Genomic DNA, 20020 nt, shown 5'->3' with positions numbered 1-20020 from the left:
ATGTGTCTTGTTAAATAAAAATAAATAAATCACCTTTCCTGGTGTACCATTCATTTTCACTTGGAGTGTGACCTCACTGATTGATGGCTGCATTCACTAGGTCACCTGGGGCTGGGCAGTCTGGTTAAGGGAAAATAACATGAACAACAAGTAAAATAAGCAGCACGTTTCCTCGACCAGCCTCCTCCTTGCCTACTGATGTGTATTTGCCTCCTTTGCCTCCTAGATGTAGGACTGAACATTTTCCCCACCAGCTGACTTCTTCCTGTTTTCCCTAGTTTTGTAAATTATATATGACAACCAGCGAGCAATGTCTCAAGACCACACTAGAAAGACTGGAGGCTGACAGTAAACTGAGACGCCAGCAGTTTGGAAGCCACATGGAAGGGTCCCCTGAGAGAGACCCATCTCCAGCGCCAAAACCGTCACCTAGAATCATAAGGAAAGATGACCAGGAAACATTCTTAAGTAAAGGTACTTCCTTTCAATACTAATGATAGATCATAATTCAAACAAAATTTTCCTTTCATTTCCAGTTACCAATAATAAGGTAAATGAGAACCCAACTATTAGCTACCATTTCTAGACTTTCTTAGCAGTAAAAATCTACTGAAGTAAAATTTTATTAGGAAACTTCACTTGGCTATACTCATTATATTTTATTAAAACTAAAATTTCAGACTAAAAGATGACATATTGAAATAAAGAATCTTATATTAGTAGCACATAAATTAAAACCATTAAGACCTGATCAATATAAAATCTCTGCATTTCTATAGGAAGAATGAAGAGAGTGAAATTAATGCAATAGACTGTATGTCACTATTTAGAAATTAACCACTGTTAACGGCTTTTCATATATAAGGCCAAATAACTGTTACTTTTTACAGGTGACTCAAGTCATTCCTTACTGTCAACAACTAGAAAGTTCAAAACATCTATTTCCTTCACAATTACCATGAGTGCTAATAGTAACCAAGACTCAAAGTTAACAGAGCCAAACCTAAAGGTACAGTACTTTAAATGAACAAATGCAACTCTTTCTGAAAAGTATTTGACTTTAAGATTATTAAAAATTATTGAATGTTTACAGAGAACCAATGGAGTTTGTGAACTAATTTGAATTTTTTCTATAGGATGCAGTATTTCTATTAGTAATATTTTAAATGAGATTTTATTTATTATGTGGGGGAGGGGCGCCGTGGGCTTGCCATTGTGCACATGTGGAGGTCAGAGCATAACGTGTGAGAGTTGGCTCTTTCCTTCCACTGTGTGGGGTCCAGGACGGAATTTGAGCTATGCACTTGGTCTGTAGACACCTTTGTCTGATGAGCTATCTTACTGACCTTGGTTATGATATTTTAAAGTAAAAAGAATGAGCAAGAATATTATTATGTATAAGGTCTTTAGTTTGAAAATGGTGACTTTAATTTTTGAACTTGATGAACAGATTAGTTATCTAAATACCTTGTGGCAAGTAAGATTTTTTGTTTGACAGATACTTTCCTGAGGACTTGTGTAAATAAATCATTCATTCAATATCAATTCCTATGAGAGGAGGACCACAAAGTCACTTTGCTAAGTCAATATTTGTTGAGTGTTAATATTGATCTTCTTCCTTTGTTTTCCCTTTTTAGACTCAACTTTTACTAGTTTTCTTTCAGCAGAAAATAATAGCTACAGAAATATAAAACATTAACTGGAAACTGCTAGGATACATTAAAAATGTGCACCTGGAGACCTCTGTAAAAGGGGGAAAATGGTTATGACCACACACTATAACTGCTGCTGGAGAACTGAACTGATTGTCCTCCAGAGCTGCATTCTTGTTCCAAATAACAACTCTGTATTTGTTATTGAACTCTGAAGTCCCTTATATCTTCAGATTGCTAGACAGTGACATTTGGTCTATATTAAAATTTTAAAACATCATCTCTAAGGAATTTTGTTCTGACTGTTCAGGAATCTATACACCCTAAGCAATTTGGTGTGCATGTCCAGTTTGTTCACACATATTTCGTGTTCCAACAATATTATTTTTCACCAATAGAACCTTTTGTATTTTGTAATTAAGTAAAATGTTAAAATATTAACCTAGTTAATTATGATTTACCTAAGTCTAAAGTGTTTAAAATAGTTTTGGTCATCATGTAGAGATATAAATATTAATAGATTGTATTAAATCATAATATTTTTCTTCTGTGCCATTAATGTAGTTCCTTTAGTTCAGTCCAACAAATAATTTCCAATCAAGTAGTGTGTATCAGTTATTCTGCTTAGTGTAAAATATGGACCTTGAATTGAAGAAATTTCCATTTGTCATATGCAAAGGTAGCATAGCATAGCATAGCATTTCATTGTTATGATAAATATTTATTGATTGGATACTCTGTGAGTAGAGTCTTCTTGGAGTTGATAAAAAAACTCAGAATAACATACCTGAGAGTAAATTCTAGCTGTTCCCCTAATGATTGTATAAATGTGGACAAGTTTAACAGCCTCTCTTTTGAGTCTGATTTTCCTTAGCTATGAATTGTGAATAATTTTATTTAATGTATTTTAAAAGATCTAAATCTCTTTTTGTTTATTTATTTATTTTTTATTGTTGTTTATTTGTTTTTCAAGACATGGTTTCTCTGTGTACCCCTGGCTGTCCTGTAGCTCATTTTGTAAACCAGGCTGGCCTGGAACTCAGAAATCCACCTGACTCTGTCTCCTGAGTACTGGGATTAAAGACGTGAGCCACCATCACCTGGCCTAAATCTTTTTCAAAACATTTAGCACAGTACTAGGGACATAGTCGCTTTAAAAAAATAGCATTACAGAACTAAGAAATGACTGTAGCTCTTTATATGAAAATGAAATAAATCTATTCTAAGGACAGTTTTTTCTAGCATTGGATTATGAATGGAGATGGGAGAAGGGACTTACCTGAGAGCGTTTGTAATGATGCTGGCTTGGCCTATGGCAGTTCTTGATGCTGGCTTGGCCTATGGCAGTATACTAGGAACAGGAGGGTCCAAGGAGTCTTAGGTCATAGTGGTTATAAAAAAAAGAGTCCAGTTACATTTTTCATATAGACGTCAAGAAAGAATGTTAGTGATGGCTGAAAATCAGATATTTAAAGTACTAAGAATTTAATTATTAAAAAAGTTGGCATATTGTCAACTTTAAATAAGTTGTTCACATTTATCTTGTGTTTGTGTATGCGTACCAGAGTGCATGTGGAGGTCAGAGGACAGCTTGTAGAAGTGGTTCCCTCCTTCCACCATGTGGATTCCAGGGACTGAACTGAGCTCATCAGGCTTAGTGGAAAGTTCCTCTACCTGATGAGCCATGGTGAGAGCCCACCCTTGACAACTTTGTAATCCTGTAGCTTTAATATGAATATTAATTTCTTTTGGAAATGTTTGCCTTGTATTTCTTAACCTTCTTTGATTACTATCTGGTATTTCTTAGATGAAGTGAGCCCAATTACTGTTATTTTGACTTTTGAGACAGCCCGTCTGAGGCTGGATGCAGATTTACAGTGTAACCAAGGACGATCTTGAACTCCTGATCCTCCTGTCCCTGTCCCCTCCCTTTCCCACCACCTAAAGCCCTGAGTTTAGTGAAATGGTGTTTTAATCTGAGGCATTCTGCCACTCAGCAGGGGTCAGTTCTTTTTGCTGATGTTTTACTTTGAAGCAATTTCATTTTTATAGATATTATATACATTTGTGAAGTTTTAGTCATTCCAATACTTGGTTATGAAAATACAAAATAAATTACTAATGAGACAGCTAAATTAATCTTCTTCAAGTACTTTAAGACAATTGGCACCTCAGTTTATGTGGAACAGAGAAGAGTGGGATTGTACAGAAAGTGAACAGCTTCAGAAACGTGAAATTGTTGCCATGGGACAAGCATATTAGCCAGAGTTTCCCCTACCCTGTCTGCCCACCTTCCTGCCCTCTTGCCCTTCCTCTCTTTCTTCCTTTCTTCTGTTTATGCTTTTGTTCACTCCTAAAAATTTAGACATGGCCTTGCTGTGTTTGTCCAGGCTGGACTCTAGCTCGCAGGCTCAAGCAGTCATTTTCTTTTAGCCTCCTAGAGTAGCCAGATTTTACATCATATATCCACACATTTATAAAAGACTTGTATTATAGGAGGAAAATAAGAATGTTCCAGTGACTGTACATATATGACTTTCTATTGGTCATACTTTGACACTGTATTACTATTCTCTTTTTAGTCTTGCATTCTATCTAGTTAGCCTCTGTAATATTCAAGAAATGTCAAGAATTTTCCCTTCAGAGAATAGCTTTAACTTCCTTGCTAAAAGGCCTGTCACTATTGAAATTAGAGTAGGCTACAAGTCATCAATTGTAAGCTCCAGAGCTGTAACCCGTCTGTATTCATACTTCTAATTGAGACTTCCTAAATATGTCTTCTAAATGTGTTTTATATGATATGTATATGACACTTACCATACAGCACATATATAGTATACATACATGTGTCATACAATATCAAGCTATATGTATTTACATGTTATGTGTGCATAAGCCATGTACATGTAAAGCATACCATATTTACATGTTTCTGTATAAGGCAGTATAAATACATAATAATACAATTATATATACAAATATATAATACAAATTGAAAATGGTTCAGTCTTAATTTTTGTTAAAGCACAAATTATAATTCTTTTTCAAAATGTTAATCAATTTAACTTGTCAATTAAAGACAGTACACACCAGTTTTCCTTCATAAATCATCTACTTAACCTTTATTTTTAAATATTCTTTAGTAACAAAAAAGTAATAATGCATCTTACCTTCCTTCAAACATTGAAAGCAAATAGCTTCCTGCAAGAATATGATATAGACTCTCTTGGTAAAGAATGATGAAGATGACAAGGTCCCATGCTGTCATCTGTGACAGGTCTGCTTGCTAACTCTTGCTCACCTAGATTGCTAATAACGTAAAATTATATGTGAGGACAAGTGTATACCAGAGCAACACAAGAAAGATGTAACTACATTGATATATTTGCTTTGATCACTATTTCCTACTTTTAAAATTTGTAGTTTTTGCCTTTGCTATTTCCTTGTTTCTTATGAATGAGCTAAGTAAACTGTGTATCACCAGTGAACTAACAGTTGTTTGGAGTTATAGGAATATACTTGAATTGGTAAAATCTAGCACCACCTCATGTCCGCTCTAAGAATTACAATCTGTTTTAATTGTCAAAAAATATATTAGACATGGAATAGCCTCCTCTATTATTCTAAAACCATTTAAAAATTCAGTGTACTTTTGTTTTCTCATAAAACTCAAGCTGTCAACCAGTTCTGCATTCCATTCAAATTAATTTGTTTGAACAATCATGCAATTTCTCAGTATTTTTTACTTTTAATTCATAGCATGTTAGTCTGGATTCATTCATTCATAGTGTGTTAGTCTGGATCCATGACCCCTTTCCCTCCAAAAAAGACAAAAACCTTAGTGATTGAAAGTCTTGTTTTAAATAAAATTTCAAGTTGAATAAGCATTATGTGTTTAATATGTTTTGTGTATCTTAAGAGACCACAGTCTTCCTTCAATGATAATGTTATTTACTGTTCAGAACAATTCACTGATGTTCATTTGGTGTAAATCATGTGGCACTTACCCTACTTTTGTGTAGCTATTCCCTGCTATTTTCAGTCATATTAACCTGAGTGTAATATTACGGTATGGAGTTTGGCAGTCTTCCATAAATACTTACCAATTCTTCTCTATTAAAGCAGGTTTTTCCAGAACTGGAAAGTGGGAAAGATCTTTAATAAAATGTTAACCTTCTCAACTAAATTTTAAAAGGCATTTCCTATCAGCCCTTGGCACTGCCCCCAGAAGAACTGACTGCCATGGACAACTTCTCTTTAGTTTCCCAAATGTCACAAATCACATTTGCTACTAATATTCTAAACAAAGTGCATTTAAGGAAAGCAATTTCCTTTAGGGTGGTGAAGGCTTAGCAGTTAAAAGCTTGACATCTTGAGTTCAATCCCCAGATCCTAGTGGAAGGATGGAACCAACTCCAAAAATATGGAGAGCTACTGCATTTAAGCGAAACTCTTAAGTTTGTTCTGTTAAGTGTATAAGTGATTCAGAATGGTAATGCTCCACCACTGTATCATTTACTGTATGTTTTATGTTGTATATTGTTGCTTTATAATATAAACTTGAAACTTCATTTAAAGCTCATTTTAGAAAATTATGGTAGTTTCTTTGTTGGTGTGTTTTATTTTTGAGAAAGGATCTCACTGTGTAGCTGTGGCTGACCTGGAATTCTGTGTACTCCCAAGTGGCCTCAAACTTGCTGTTTCTGCCTCCCAAGTGCTGGGATTATAAGCAAAGCCCAGTAGTCATGGCAGATATTGAAATACAAAGTAGAGCAAAACTCAGAATACAACAGTAGACTGTAGAGAAAGGCATCTGAAGTCACTAAGAACTGTGATATCATGCTTGCTAAGTTGTTTTTCAGACCTTTCTTAGATACCAAAATGAATGTCCTAGATTGCCTTTAGACCCTCTCTGTCTTTAAAATGAACTGACATTCTTGATGTAAAAATCCAAAATCTAAAATTCTCCCACCCCCTTCAAATTGTAACAGTGATGTGGCGGTGGTGGTGCACGCCTTTAATCCCAACACTTGGGAGGCAGAGGCAGGCAGATCTCTCTGAGTCTCAAGCCTGCCTAGTCTACAGAGTGAGTTCCAGGACAGGCTCTAAAGCTACACAGAGAAACCCTGTCTTGAAAAAAACAAAGCAAAGCAAAGCAAAGCAAAACAACAAAAAACCCTCATGCCTGACTTCACAACTTCCAGCAGCCCCAACTCCTAGATATTTGACACCCTCTTCTTGTCTTCACAGGCACTGTACTCATTAGCATTAACCCACACATACACACATATTTACAAAAAAATAAATCTTTTTTAATAAAATATGATGGTTGTTTGTTGTCACCCACTCAGTTTATATCAATACTTTCCATCAATCAGACATAAATATTGGGCAATTACAGTATTCTAGGCACTACTTTTGGAAGTGGGATTATAGTCATTTTACCCATATAACGTTTTTCAATATAACCATCTCTCTCTCTCTCTCTCTCTCTCTCTCTCTCTCTCTCTCTCTCTCTCTCTCTCTCCCTCTCTCTCTATTACACACACACACACACACACACACACACACACACCTGACAATTATGATTGATTTATTTTCTGTTAGCTCTTCTTCTCCTATGGTTGTACATTCCTGGAGGGCAATAGGCATATTTGGTGTTTCTTTAGAGTCATCTCTCAGATTCTCCTCATTACTATAAATATTGTTTAAAATGTTTCCTTTCATTTCAGGACTGGCAGTGTGCACAATCTAAAGGCTGTTTCTTTTTAGAAGAAGATGGTGAAGTCATTAGTCACCAGTACAAGATGCATGTACCTCAGAGATCTGTGCTTTATCTAACAATTAGGCCATTAAATCTGAGTCAAATTGAAGGCAAGTTTAAAATGTTTGTTTATTCATTCATTCATTCATTCATTTATTTGAGACATGATCTCACTGTGTAGCTCTGGCTGGAACTCACTATACTTGAACTCACAAGATCACGTGGGAGTAAAGGCTACTTTACTCAGCTATTTTTATTTTTAAAATACCAATTTATATTCTCTCTGCAAATACTTTGTATCTCATAGTCTTAGTTAAGAAAATAATCTGAACAAGAAATGTATGGTTTTGTTTAGTTTAAATTGTTTTCATTGTGTTTATTCTTCATATATGATCATTCATTACTTGACTACATATTGATGCAAATATACTATACATTGGATAACTTCTGCATTTCTCCCTAGTCCCTTTTGTTAACTTAAGCAGTTTGACTTTTACTTGTTTGTCATATATATGGATCTATGTGTCTATATAAAATCTGGGAACCTGCATTGGCAAGTTGGCTCAGTATGTAAAAGAAAGGCATTTGCCACACAAGCCTGGTGACCTGCATTCAATCCTTGGAACCCATGTAAAGGTGGAAAGAGAGAAATGACTCCATAGAATTGCCTGTAACCTGCACACATGTTCTATGCCATATGACCTCTCCGAATCTTTTTCTCTCTCACACACACATACACACTAACAATATATTTTTATTAAAATCTTGGAAGTGCAGTTGAGAGAAAATAGATGGTAATTCACTTGTGATTATCTCCATTATATTTGTCTTCCTGCAGACAATGTAAGTTGGCTATTCTTTACACTTAAAAAAGTTTCCGTCTGTGTTTGCATATGCGTTTATACCACACTTTCTTATCTGTTTCTCTGTCACTGAACACTTACATGGTGCTGCTGATATACATTGATGTACAAATATTGCTATAATAAGTTGAATTGCAGTCCTTTGGGTAAATTGTCAGCTGGGTCACATGATAGATCTAGTTTGAGATTTTCGAGAAACCTCCATATTGATTCCCCTGGTGTCTGGCCTGCTTGACATCTCCCACCAGCAGTTTATAAGGGTTTTCCTTGGTCTGCATCCTTGTTGGAAGTATTCTTTTGCTCTAGATCATTTTGGCTATTGAGAGTGTTTTATGCTTCTGTAAGAGTTTTAAGATTGTGTTTTCTGTTTCTGTAAAGAATGACATTGGAAGTCTGGAGGGCATTGCCTTGAGTCTGTAGACTGATTTTGGTACAATACCTATTTTCACAATATTAATTCTTCCAGTCAAAAACCAAGGGATGTCTCTCCCTCTTGTGGTATCATCTGCAGTTTCTTTTGTTTTAAAGATATTTTTATTTGCAAGTTTTTTTAAATAATAAGTTAATTGAAAAATAAAGTTTTCTTGTAGAGGTCATTTGCTTTCTTGGTCAGGCGTATTTTGAGGGGTTGTTGTTGTTTTGAGGCAATTGTGAATTGGTTGCTTTCTTGATTGTTATTATTATTGGGCTTTGTGTGTTAATTTTGTATACTTCCACTTTGCTGATAGTATTTTTCAAATCTAAGAGTTTTCTGGTAGAGTCTTTAGGGTATCTTAAATGTAAAATTTGATCTAGAAATAAGCATTATTTTATTTTTTAATGTTAAACTTTGTTATTTAAAAATATTTCAACTAAAAATATTTCTCAGACCTGAAGACTATGCAACTCTGCAGATCTCTATACAGTTAGAATAGCCACTCAGTTCTTCCTAAGCCCTAACATTTAGCCTTTCCTTTTCCCTTTTCTACATGTTGTGTTGTATCTGCATGTGCATTTGCCTGTATCTATATAGCTTCATATAGATATATACAGATATTATTGCCTGGTTTCTGCATGTGAGGGAGATATGCAGGTTTTTTTCTTTCTGAGGTTTTGTGACCTTACTTAATAGTATGTATTCTAAGTCCATTCATTACATATCCATACATAAATGGTAAATAAAAGGGAAAATGAAGAGAAGATGAAAAGTATAGAAAGACTGGATTCTGAGAAATGGGGACTGCCATTAAAATGGAGCTATTTTAGTATATGAATCATATATGACCAATTACATATTATCGAAGAATTTTTTAAAAGTATAGCAGTTATCAACTATAAATGCCCCAAAATTCAATGATTTAAAACAGTTAAGAATTTGTTCATTCATGAATCTGTTGGACTGCTAGATAGATCTTTTAGTCAGAGCCTGGCTTTTCTGTGCAGGGTTCACTCACACTCTTGGAATCAGTGACAGGTTAGCTCAGGGCTAGCTTTACGGTGTTGGCTGTGTTCTCGTATGTGGGCAGTCCCATCTAGGACAGCCTGATGCCCCATATGATCTTTCGTCTTCCAGTAAGCAGTGTGTACTTTCTTATATTGTAACCATAATCTGAGAAGAAAGAAAAAAAAAACAGAAGCACAGAAAAATTTCCTGAGATTGGTGGTCTCAGAACTGACAAGATGCTAACTCTGTTACATTCTGCTATTCATAAGTCACAAAGTCCAAATCAATAAGACTGAAAGATAAACTTTACCTCTTGGCAGAGAAGCTGTCTAATTGCATCATAAAGGTCTGTGAATCTAGAGGGCAGCCATTTTTTTCTGCCCTCTCACAGGAGTCAAGGGTGTAAGCATTGTTGCTGTGGAAGGATAAGTGAAGAACAGTGGAGGTGGCAGATAATTCCCGAAAATTTGCTAAGGAAGGGCTGTGGCGTAGAGCCTGATGGCACAAAATAGGAGCTGTGGAGCTAGAGGCAGGGCCTAGTAGTTAAGAGTACTTACTGCTCTTGCAGAGGACCAGGCTGCAGTTACCAGCATCCAAATGGTAGCTCACAACAGGCTTAAGTTCAGTTCCAGGATATCCAACACCCTCTTCTGACCGCTAAAGGTTCCTGCACATATATGGTACGTATAAACTCATGTATACACATATAATAAATCAATCTTAGAATGGAAGCTAGCCTATCTAGAATGAGTAAGCAAGGAGAAGTTGGTAGGGAATGAATGAAGATCATAAAAAACAAGAATATAAACTGTAAGAGATTTCCCCTAAGATGAAACTTTTTACTGAGAGAAATGAAGTTTGGGGAAGGAAGGCTTTTTTGGTTTTTTTCAAGTACTTTGAATATGTATCTAAGTCTTGCTATTGATTCTGTTGTGATTGGTGCACTGTTTGGCATTTATCCTCTTTGGGGTTCTCAGAGAGTACTGGATTTATGCCTTTCATTGCTTTTTGGGAAATCCTCTCTTCCTTCTTTCTTTCCTAACATACGTCCTCCTGTGCGCTAACACTCAAAAGCTAGAGCTCGCAGCATCCCATCTGGCCTTGGGAAAGTGCCCTTCAGCCTTCTTAGCTGTGATGTGGCCTGTTTTGATAAGCCTTGTGGTTCATCTGCCTTTTCTTACCAGCAGAGCAGCATACTTTGAGTTTTGTCTCAGCAGAGGATTTTAGTGGGGCAGTGTGTGACCTGACCCACCTAAACATGTCAATAACCTGATGGTCTAAGAGTATAGATGGTTTCTCCATCCTGTGACCTCCGTGGGGAGTGAGTATCAGTGCTAGAGCCCATCGCCTTCTGAAGGACTCTGCTCTCATTTATATTTTGACTTGCTTATCTTGCACCTCAGCTGTTGTTTTTCATTGTTCTTTGGTTTTGGTTAGTATGAGCACATTGGGAATTAAGCCGAGGGCCTCATGCATGCTAGGCACATGTTCATTCTGGGCACATGTTCAGCCATTGAAACACAGCTCTTTGATGACTTCAAGAAACTTTAGGGGACTGGAGAAAGATAGCTCAGAGATTAAAAGCACTAGGTCCTGAGTTCAATTCCCAGTAACCACATGGTGGCTCACAACCATCTGTAATGAGATCTGGCATCCTCTTCTGGCATGCAAGCATCTGTGCAGACAGAATACTATATACACAATAAATAATTCTTAAAAAAAAAAAAAGAAGAGCCTGGCACTGGCGGCCCATGCCTTTAATCCTAGCACTTGGGAGGCAGAGGCAGGCAGATCTCTGTGAGTTCGAGACCAGCCTGGTCTACCGAGCTAGTTCCAGGACAGGCTCCAAAACAATACAGAGAAACAATGTCTTGAAAAACCAAAAAGGAAAAAAAAAAAAAAAAAGAAGAAACTTTAGACCTTTTAGAAACTGAGTATGGAGAGACTTTTTCATAAAATTAAATATAGTAGTGGCATATTATAGATATCTTAATACCGTATATAAAAATAGAATGTGTATTTCTTTATAAAAATCTACTGGACAAAGAACTTAAAAAAGTGTACAGTGATTGCTTGATCTGAGGTGGGTTTTATTGGTGATGTTGTTGTGTGTTTCTAGGAAAACATTCCCCCTGGTTATCGGTTGATACGGCCTTATATATTCTTAAAGAAAACGAGGACCAAGCAGAGCCACAGCTCATGTGCTTTACTGAACTACAAAATAGAGAAGTATACATATTTCTTATTGTTTAAGAATGTCATATGAAATCAACTTGAGGAAAATAATAGCTTTTTACTAGTCTTTTAAACTCAAGTGTTCTCTCTTCTAGTGGCAGTATAGGCAGTACCTAATCAATATGCTATTATATATGTTTAATTAACTGTAAAGAACTTTTTCTTGTATTCTGAGACTATTTTAGGGATTGATGACTGACAATCTTGCCTCCACAACTAAGTGCCCTGATTTATGTTATGAAAATGCTTTTTGTTGTTGTACTCAATAAAGAGAGTGGTGTCACTGGGTTCTTTCCACCCTCCAAATACATGACCACAGCAGCTACAGGCAAATTTGCTTCTGATGTCTGTCTTACTTGCACTACAACTACAAAGCAGGAACTCTCCTGTAGAGAGAAGCCTTTTCCTTGCCAGCCACCAGTCGCTTGGGCTCTGCCACATTGTAGTCCCCAAATGAACACACAGGACGCTGTATTAATTATGAAGCTGTTGGCCGTTTACTTGTTTCTTACTGGCTATCTTTGACTTAAGTATTTAACCCATCCGGTAAGTATTTCTCTTACCGGAGAAAGGTGTCCAGACATCTTACTTCTCTGGCGGGCTACATCATGACTCCCTGTGTTTCTCCTACCCAGAGTCCTCCTGGACTCCTAGTCCCACCTATCTTGCTTCCCTATTGGCCAACAGTGCTTTATTGACATATACACAGGACTTCCCCATCACTCTCCCAAATTACTGTCCTCAGGTTTGACTCATATTGTAGGGTTCAGAAATAGTCTGATGGAAAGAAATGCCTTTAAAAGTTTTTATACATTGCTCTGAGGTTGTTGTGGTCCTTTCTAATTATGTATTTACTCAGAGGCCAAATATGTGAGCAGATACATACATATGGCTATTTATTTTATGAGGACTACAAAATACAATCTACTACTACACAACAGAAATAATACTATTCAAGAACTTACTGCAATATCATATTTAATCTTTATATTGGCTCAATGACAGACAAATATTTCCCTGATGGGATGTTATATAGAAGTCTTTATTGGAGGCTTCCTAACAGACAAGGGTAGTTACTGACCAGAACCACATAAAATGGCAGAAGTTAACATTTTTACTAAGCTCTTCTTCAGAGCTGACTACCAGGTAAAGTTAAAGATAAAGCAATGTCAGAAACAATAGGTTTTTCCATTTGGTTTTGGATAAAATGACTTTCTTATGAGATTGCATGTGTAAAAACAGTCAGTCATAGCAAACCTATGTTAAACTGAGTTTCTGTGGACCTCTTTATAGGCTTCTGTTTATCTGTAATATGTCATGTTTACAAAGGATTTTTACTAGTATTTTTAGCTTCACAATTATTTTCCTTAAGTAGAGTTTGGTATCCATGAAGAACTTCCCAGTTGCCATCTATAGTGGCACTTTACAGTTATATGTGGGTAATAAAGGAAGTTCATGGGATGACTTCTACTAGGAAGTAGCAAGATATTTTTTAACTCCTATATGTCAGCCTACATATGGTCAGTCTAAACAATTATGATTTCCAAAGCATGGATTTGGTAGTTTAGCCTTCACAATGATCCTCAGTTACATTGAATTATTGATAACCTCATGGTGATTATGGTCCATGAATAATCAGAAAGAATATAGAACTCAGATAACCAACTTATTTTGCTTATGAACCCCCAGGATGACCTAAAATAGGTTTTAAAAAGGCTATTTGAACACAATACGTAATGGAAGTTGGGGGCTAGTCTGTACTGTAGCATAAGTAACTGTACTTAGCTATCATATACAATGTTTGAACACGTACAGTTAGGATAGTCAAAAGCTGGTCCCTGGTTTTTACAAGAAATGTTTAGGCTCCAGAAAGCTCTTAGGAGGTATATAGAGGGATACCATTTGCTTTCACTATAGGACAGGCAAATAAAATGTTTTCCTATACACATGTCTGGATATTATTTTAAATATCCAATATTTGTTAGGAAACAATTTAAGATAAGCAGGTCTGTCTAGGACTCTACATCTTGCTTTACAGTTCACATCACCTAAGAATCTTAACAATCTACCCAAAAGTATTCTGCTAAATATATACGTGTGTGTGTATGGAATATCCACAAAGATCAATACTTTACACACAAACACACTCACACACACACATGAGAGAGAGAGAGAGAGAGAGAGAGAGAGAGACTCTTAAAAAGTTAAACCTATAGTATGATTTCCCTGAACTACAATGCTAGGGAGTCAGAAACAGGAAGTGTACAAATTCAAGACCAGTTTGGGCTTCATAACATATTCAAGGCCAACATGAATTATACAGTGAGACTGTCTGAAAAAAAAACATCAGTTCCTGGCTCAAAAAATAAAAAATAAACAAGAACAGAAAGGAGAGTAACATTGCAATCCACACAATTCAGCTTTCAGAAATAGGTTAACTCATTCGTGTAAAGGGTGAATTTAAAAATATATTTAACTTACTCTGATGTCATTGAAATGTTATTTACAGATCATATGTTCATTTTACAATCATAGCAGTAGGAAATCTTTACTACTTTTCTTTAAGGAGCTTAGTATTTGCATTTTAAAATCCTAAAACTATTCCCTGCTTCCTGTTGAAGGCATTTGTGTCACAAACATTCTTGAGGATCTTTGGGGATGATTTAGATGGTATATAGCTTCTTCTCTTGTTTTGCTTTTTGGTAGTTTTGAAAACATAAAGAACCATAGTCTATAGTTTGTACTACAACTACCCGTAAGAAAGAGAATTTAAAACCAGTAAAAGGTTAATAAACTATAACTAAATTGATAAATATTGATTTAAAATACACAATGTCTCAAGTTTCCATTTCGGGAAAAAAAGATTTAAATTCAGTACAACTTTTGGTTGTTCATTTTGTTTAATTCTTCTGATGAAAGGTGTTTGGATGGACTGGCGAACTAGGACCAGGAATTTATTGGTTAATTCCTTCCACAACTGGCTGTAGGCTAAAAAAAGAAATAAAACCAGTAACAGAAGAAGCCCAACTTGTGTGTAGAGACGAAACAGGGGAATTATTTCTTACAAGTGAGTTTAGGTAAGTTTTGTTTATGTGTCACCTGTTTCTGCCTATCTTCTGTGGTCAACTCCACCCCATCTGTCTGCTTTAACTCAGTGTCTTACCACAGCATAAGGAGTGGTGCCCTTAAAAACATACAAGAGGCACAAAAGTCAGTACCTCACAATTTCACTTATATGTGGGATTTAAAGAGTGAAATTTATAGAAGCAGAGAGCAGAATGGTGGTTACCAGAGTTGGTGGTATCAGGAAACTGAGGGAAATGTTGTTTAGAAGATAGAAAATTTCAGTTAGTCAGGAAGAATAAATTCAGTTATCCGCTGTGTAATATAATGACTAGACTATACCTAATAGCAATTTATTATATTTAATAGAAATATATTTGAAAATTGCTACAAGAGTCGATCTTAAGTGTTCTCACCATAAAAACTAAATATGTGAGATAATAGATGTATTACTTAGCTTGATTTACTCATTCCACAGTGTATAATATACCAAAAGCATGCTATATATAACAAGTATACTTTTTAAAATTCACTAAGTAACCAAGAGTGACTTTGTGCTTACAAGTACAGGATTATCATTAATTCCTAGGTTCTATGCATTTTGCCATACTTCATGTACATCTCTACCAGTGATTCTCCACTATACATTGCCTTTTATGGTAGATACTGTTATTGTACTCTTGATTTTGATAGAGGTCAAAATCTGAAGTCTAAACCTAAGGTTGGTCTCCTATGTCTTAGATATTCACTATGAGATTTGACCACACACAGATAAAAATGAATTTTGATATAATATAGCTAAAAAAATTCTTAAATGTCATTGATATTATTTCCTTTGAAACTTGTCCTCAAAAACTGTCTTAAGGAACTAGAGAGATTGCTCAGTGGTGAAGAACATTGAGTCCTTTTCTACCTGGGTTCAATTCCTACCACACCCATCTGTAACTTGAGTTCCAGGGGATCCAGCACCCTCTTCTGGCCTCTTCAGACACCAGGAATGCATATGGTGCACAGACAAATGCAGGCAAAGCACATTAAAAAAAATCAGCCTGTAGACTTTTTGTTTTAAAAATAATAACTATAATTTTAGATCAACTTTATCGGAGATATTTGAAGTGATTGACTTAGATGGAAATGGTCTCATTAGCCTTGAAGAGTACAATTTTTTTGAATTGAGAACAAGCGGTGAGAAATGTGATGAGGATGCTTGGGCTGTCTGCAGAGGTAAGTGCTTTTCTTTTTCTTAATGGATGTATAGAAAAATACATGGCATTCCTTAATTCTCAGAAATAGTAAGCCAGACTTCTCCATGGAATATGATTATAACATTTAGGAAAGTAGTGGGGGGGGGGAGCCTAAACACGGTCTGGAGAGGTGGCACAGTGGTTAAGAGAACTTATTGCTCTTGCTAAGGACCCTGGTTAGGTTCCAGCGCCCACATCAGGCAGCTCCCAGCCACCACCTATAACTGCAGTTCCAAGGCACTCAATGCCCCTTCCTGACCTTCACAGGTGTCTGTACTTACATGGTGCATATAAACTCATGCAGTCCTACACATATACACATAAACTCTCCTTTTTAACTTAATCATTTATTTTCCTTATAGTGATAGATGGTATACTTGCTAAAAGATGTGAATTATATCATGTTTATTTCAGCTTTTAGGGGCTTGAAATGCATTTTTAAAAACTTTTAAAATAATTTGTTTGCCAGTTTCATACATGAATACAATATTTCTCAATCATATCTATACCCCAGACATGCCCAGCATGTTTCCTTCCCCCCTTTATGTCCTATCTGTTTCTTCCTATTCTTCCTCCTCTCTACCTCCTACTTCTCTTCTCCCTTCCATCTCTTCCTTCTTCCTCCTCTTCACCCACTGTATCCATTTAATATTGCCTGCTGGAATGTTAGTTAACTAATCTTATTGGGTTGATCTTGTGAAGGTAAGTATATTCAGTGGATTCATGAGTGTAAGAGTCATGTGTCCAGAAGACAGCATGCACCCGTCCTTTGTTCTACCTTCCTTCTGCCCCTTCTTCCACCATTGTCCCTGGGCCTTGGGGTGGAGATGTTCCCTGAGTACTCAACAGTCACTGATGTACTTTAAGGTCACTTTAAGTACTTTACTCAGTTTTGAGTCTCTCTATATAGTCTATATAGTCTTCCTATTATAGAAAAAGCTTCTCTGGCCAAGGTTAAGAACAACAATAATCTATGGGTATAAATATAAATATTTAGGAGGTCATTTTGACAACATGTCCATTTACTAAAACAACAGTAACAGATTCCTTGCTAGAATCTATGGCTTTACCTTCCAAGCCATGACTTTTGACAAGATTATAGTAATGGGTAAATTCCTTCCTGTGGAGCAGGCCACAAATCCACTTACAAAGTGGTTGGTTATTCCCATAACATTCATGCCACTTTTGCAACAGTGACACATCTTGCCTGGAAATGGTACTACCAGGTAAGACCATTGGTTGTTTTTTTCTCCTAGTAGCCTATATAGTACCTTCTGGCATTATGCAGACTAGCTAGCAGGGAACAATTTTCCAAGTCAGTTCCAATTGATTTGTTTATGTCCTACAATCAAAACATGTTGTGTCTTCAGAAATAGGGTTTTACCATAGACAACAATGGCAATGGTGTCTTAGTTATTTTTCTATTGGTATGATAAGATACCATGACCAAGGCATAAAGCATTTAATTTGTGGCTCATGGTTCCAGAAAGTTAGAGTCCATGACCATCATGGCAGGGAGCATTGCAGCAGGTAGGTAGGAATGGCTCTGTAGCAGTAGCTGGGGGCTTACATCTTAATCCACAAGCATAAGGCAGGGGACAGAGGACGGAGTTGGGGATAGTGTAGGCTTTTAAAATCTCAAAGCCTACCCTCCTCCAACAAAGCCACACTTCCTAATTCTTTTTTAACAGTTCCACCAATTGGTGACCAAATATTCAAACATGAACCTCTGGGAGCCGTTCTCATTCAAACCACCATAAATGTCAACAGCCCATGTTATTTTTAGGGGGCCCTTAGAAATTCCCTGACCAATAACTCCTAAGGAGGTGTCTAACACTAGGCACTGAGATTTTCACTTAATAACCATGTCTTCTGGGAGAAACACTATCCAATTATGCAGGGTAACTGTATTCAAACTCCTTTAAAAGAAAGGAAACCACTTTTCACAGAGCCACATACTGGTTCTGAAAAAGACAACAAAGTGTTAATAAGTTAGTTACACACACACACACACACACACACACACACACACACACACACACAAACCCTAAGAGATCTCCAGAAAGATGTTTATACATGTTAGGAATTCTTATCTGGGCATGGTGGCATACACCTTTAATCCCAGTGCTTGGGAGGCAGAGTTAGGAGGCTCTTTGTGAGTTTGAAGCCAGCCTGGTCTACATAATGACTTCAGGACAGAAAGGCTACATATAGAGACCTTGTAAAACAACAACTACAACAAAACTACCAACAAAAAAGAATAATTTTTAAAAAAATTTGTTCTCAATTAGGGAAGTACATCCAGAGAGATAACAGAAGCCAAGACACCACAACATAACATCATTGAATATGAGGTGGAGTCAGCTGTCACTTAAGAAGGCATCTGAGATTAGAGTAGGGTTTATGTGTTTAAGCCAAAGGCTGAAAAGTCAAAGGGAAAGCCTAAAAGACATAGCCAACTATATACCACAGAACAGGAAGTGTGGAGGCCAGAATGCAGTCGGGAGAGAGAGGAACTACCTGTCACTGTTGTTTCTCAGGATGGTATAAGTTTGTAAAGTAAGCGAGGCAAGAGTCTGGTTAAAATAGGATACTGATATAAAGGTTTCTCATATTTCTTTTTATAAATATGCTGTTGTTTAATATTAAACTTCTATTAAGTTTGATAATGTACACATTACAGCTTTATCTATAAGATGTAATTATATTGTTACTTTAATGACATAGCTTTTCATTTCTCAATTTATTATCCCTAGCCCATTCCATGAAAGTGAATCATAATTAAGATTTCACTTTATGTCTTTATGTGTGTGTTTGTGTGGTGTGTGCAGATCCATGCAGAGGCCAGAGAGAGTTGTTGAGTCTTCTTTTCTGTCACTGTTCATTTTATTGCATTGAAATCGGGTCTCTCAATGAGCTTAGAGCTAGACTGGAAACAATAAAACCCAGCAGTCCTCCTGTGGGCTTCCAGTCCCTAGCACTGGGGTTACAGGCATGCACATAGTCACTCTCAGATTTTTTATGTAGGTACTGGGATCCAAATTCACCATCTTCATGCAAACATCCTCACCCATTAAACCATCTTCTAGCCCCTAATTAAGACTTTCTCAGGCAAAAAATTACTAGTCGGTAATGTTCTATTTAATTAATTAGTGGGGTTGATACTGAACATCGTCTATTTTGAGAGCTTACCATATACCAGGTGCTAATCTAAGCACATCTATATATTACTTTGTGAAGTAGCCCTGGAATAACTCTCACTTTATACATAAGGACGTAGAATAAAAGAGACGAGGTAGCTTGACCAAGGTCAATAAAGAAAGACAGTTGCATAACTAGGCTTCAGACCCAGACAGGCAGGTTCCAGAACCCCAGGTTTAATGCTATCACATGTTTCTGAAAATTATTGCATTTAAAATTATTTGGGGTCATATCTGCTTCAGTGACAGCCATAATACAGCAGAATATGTGTAATTTTTAGGTTCTGAAATCTTTACCTTTCTCATCATAGTCAATATTTACTTATACCTATTGATGATAAAAACATATTATTTAACTATAAGATCATCTCAACTCCTTTTTTGGACTTAAAATACTTTTGTTTTTATTTTGTTTATTAATAGGTGTGCTTTTAAAAAGTAGTTTTAGATCTATAGAAAAACTGAGTAGAAGATCTGGAGATTCCTTGAATCCATCTTTTAAATTTCACATCCACCAATATCTGCATATTATTAACAATGCCAGTTAGTGTAGTTCATGTATTATAATTTGCAAAT

At 36.3% G+C, this 20020-nt stretch overlaps 1 protein-coding gene across 3 annotated transcripts in view; it reads left to right on the top strand.

The window, feature by feature from the left end:
* Efcab7 (EF-hand calcium binding domain 7) overlaps positions 1 to 20020 on the top strand; it is a 41784-nt gene that overhangs the window by 9224 nt on the left and 12540 nt on the right. For all 3 annotated transcript variants that reach the window (XM_013116467.3, XM_040757113.1, XM_005074330.4), the window contains 6 exons: positions 279 to 474; positions 891 to 1009; positions 7385 to 7526; positions 11822 to 11931; positions 14857 to 15014; positions 16091 to 16224. In XM_013116467.3, the coding sequence (XP_012971921.1) occupies positions 279 to 474; positions 891 to 1009; positions 7385 to 7526; positions 11822 to 11931; positions 14857 to 15014; positions 16091 to 16224 (859 nt within the window). The remainder of the gene's footprint in view (positions 1 to 278; positions 475 to 890; positions 1010 to 7384; positions 7527 to 11821; positions 11932 to 14856; positions 15015 to 16090; positions 16225 to 20020) is intronic.

This window comes from Mesocricetus auratus, unplaced genomic scaffold (assembly GCF_017639785.1).
Source record: "Mesocricetus auratus isolate SY011 unplaced genomic scaffold, BCM_Maur_2.0 Super-Scaffold_100014, whole genome shotgun sequence".
Lineage (NCBI taxonomy): Eukaryota > Metazoa > Chordata > Mammalia > Rodentia > Cricetidae > Mesocricetus > Mesocricetus auratus.
Note: the sequence above shows the minus strand (reverse complement) of the source record. Positions and strands in the feature narration are given on the sequence as shown.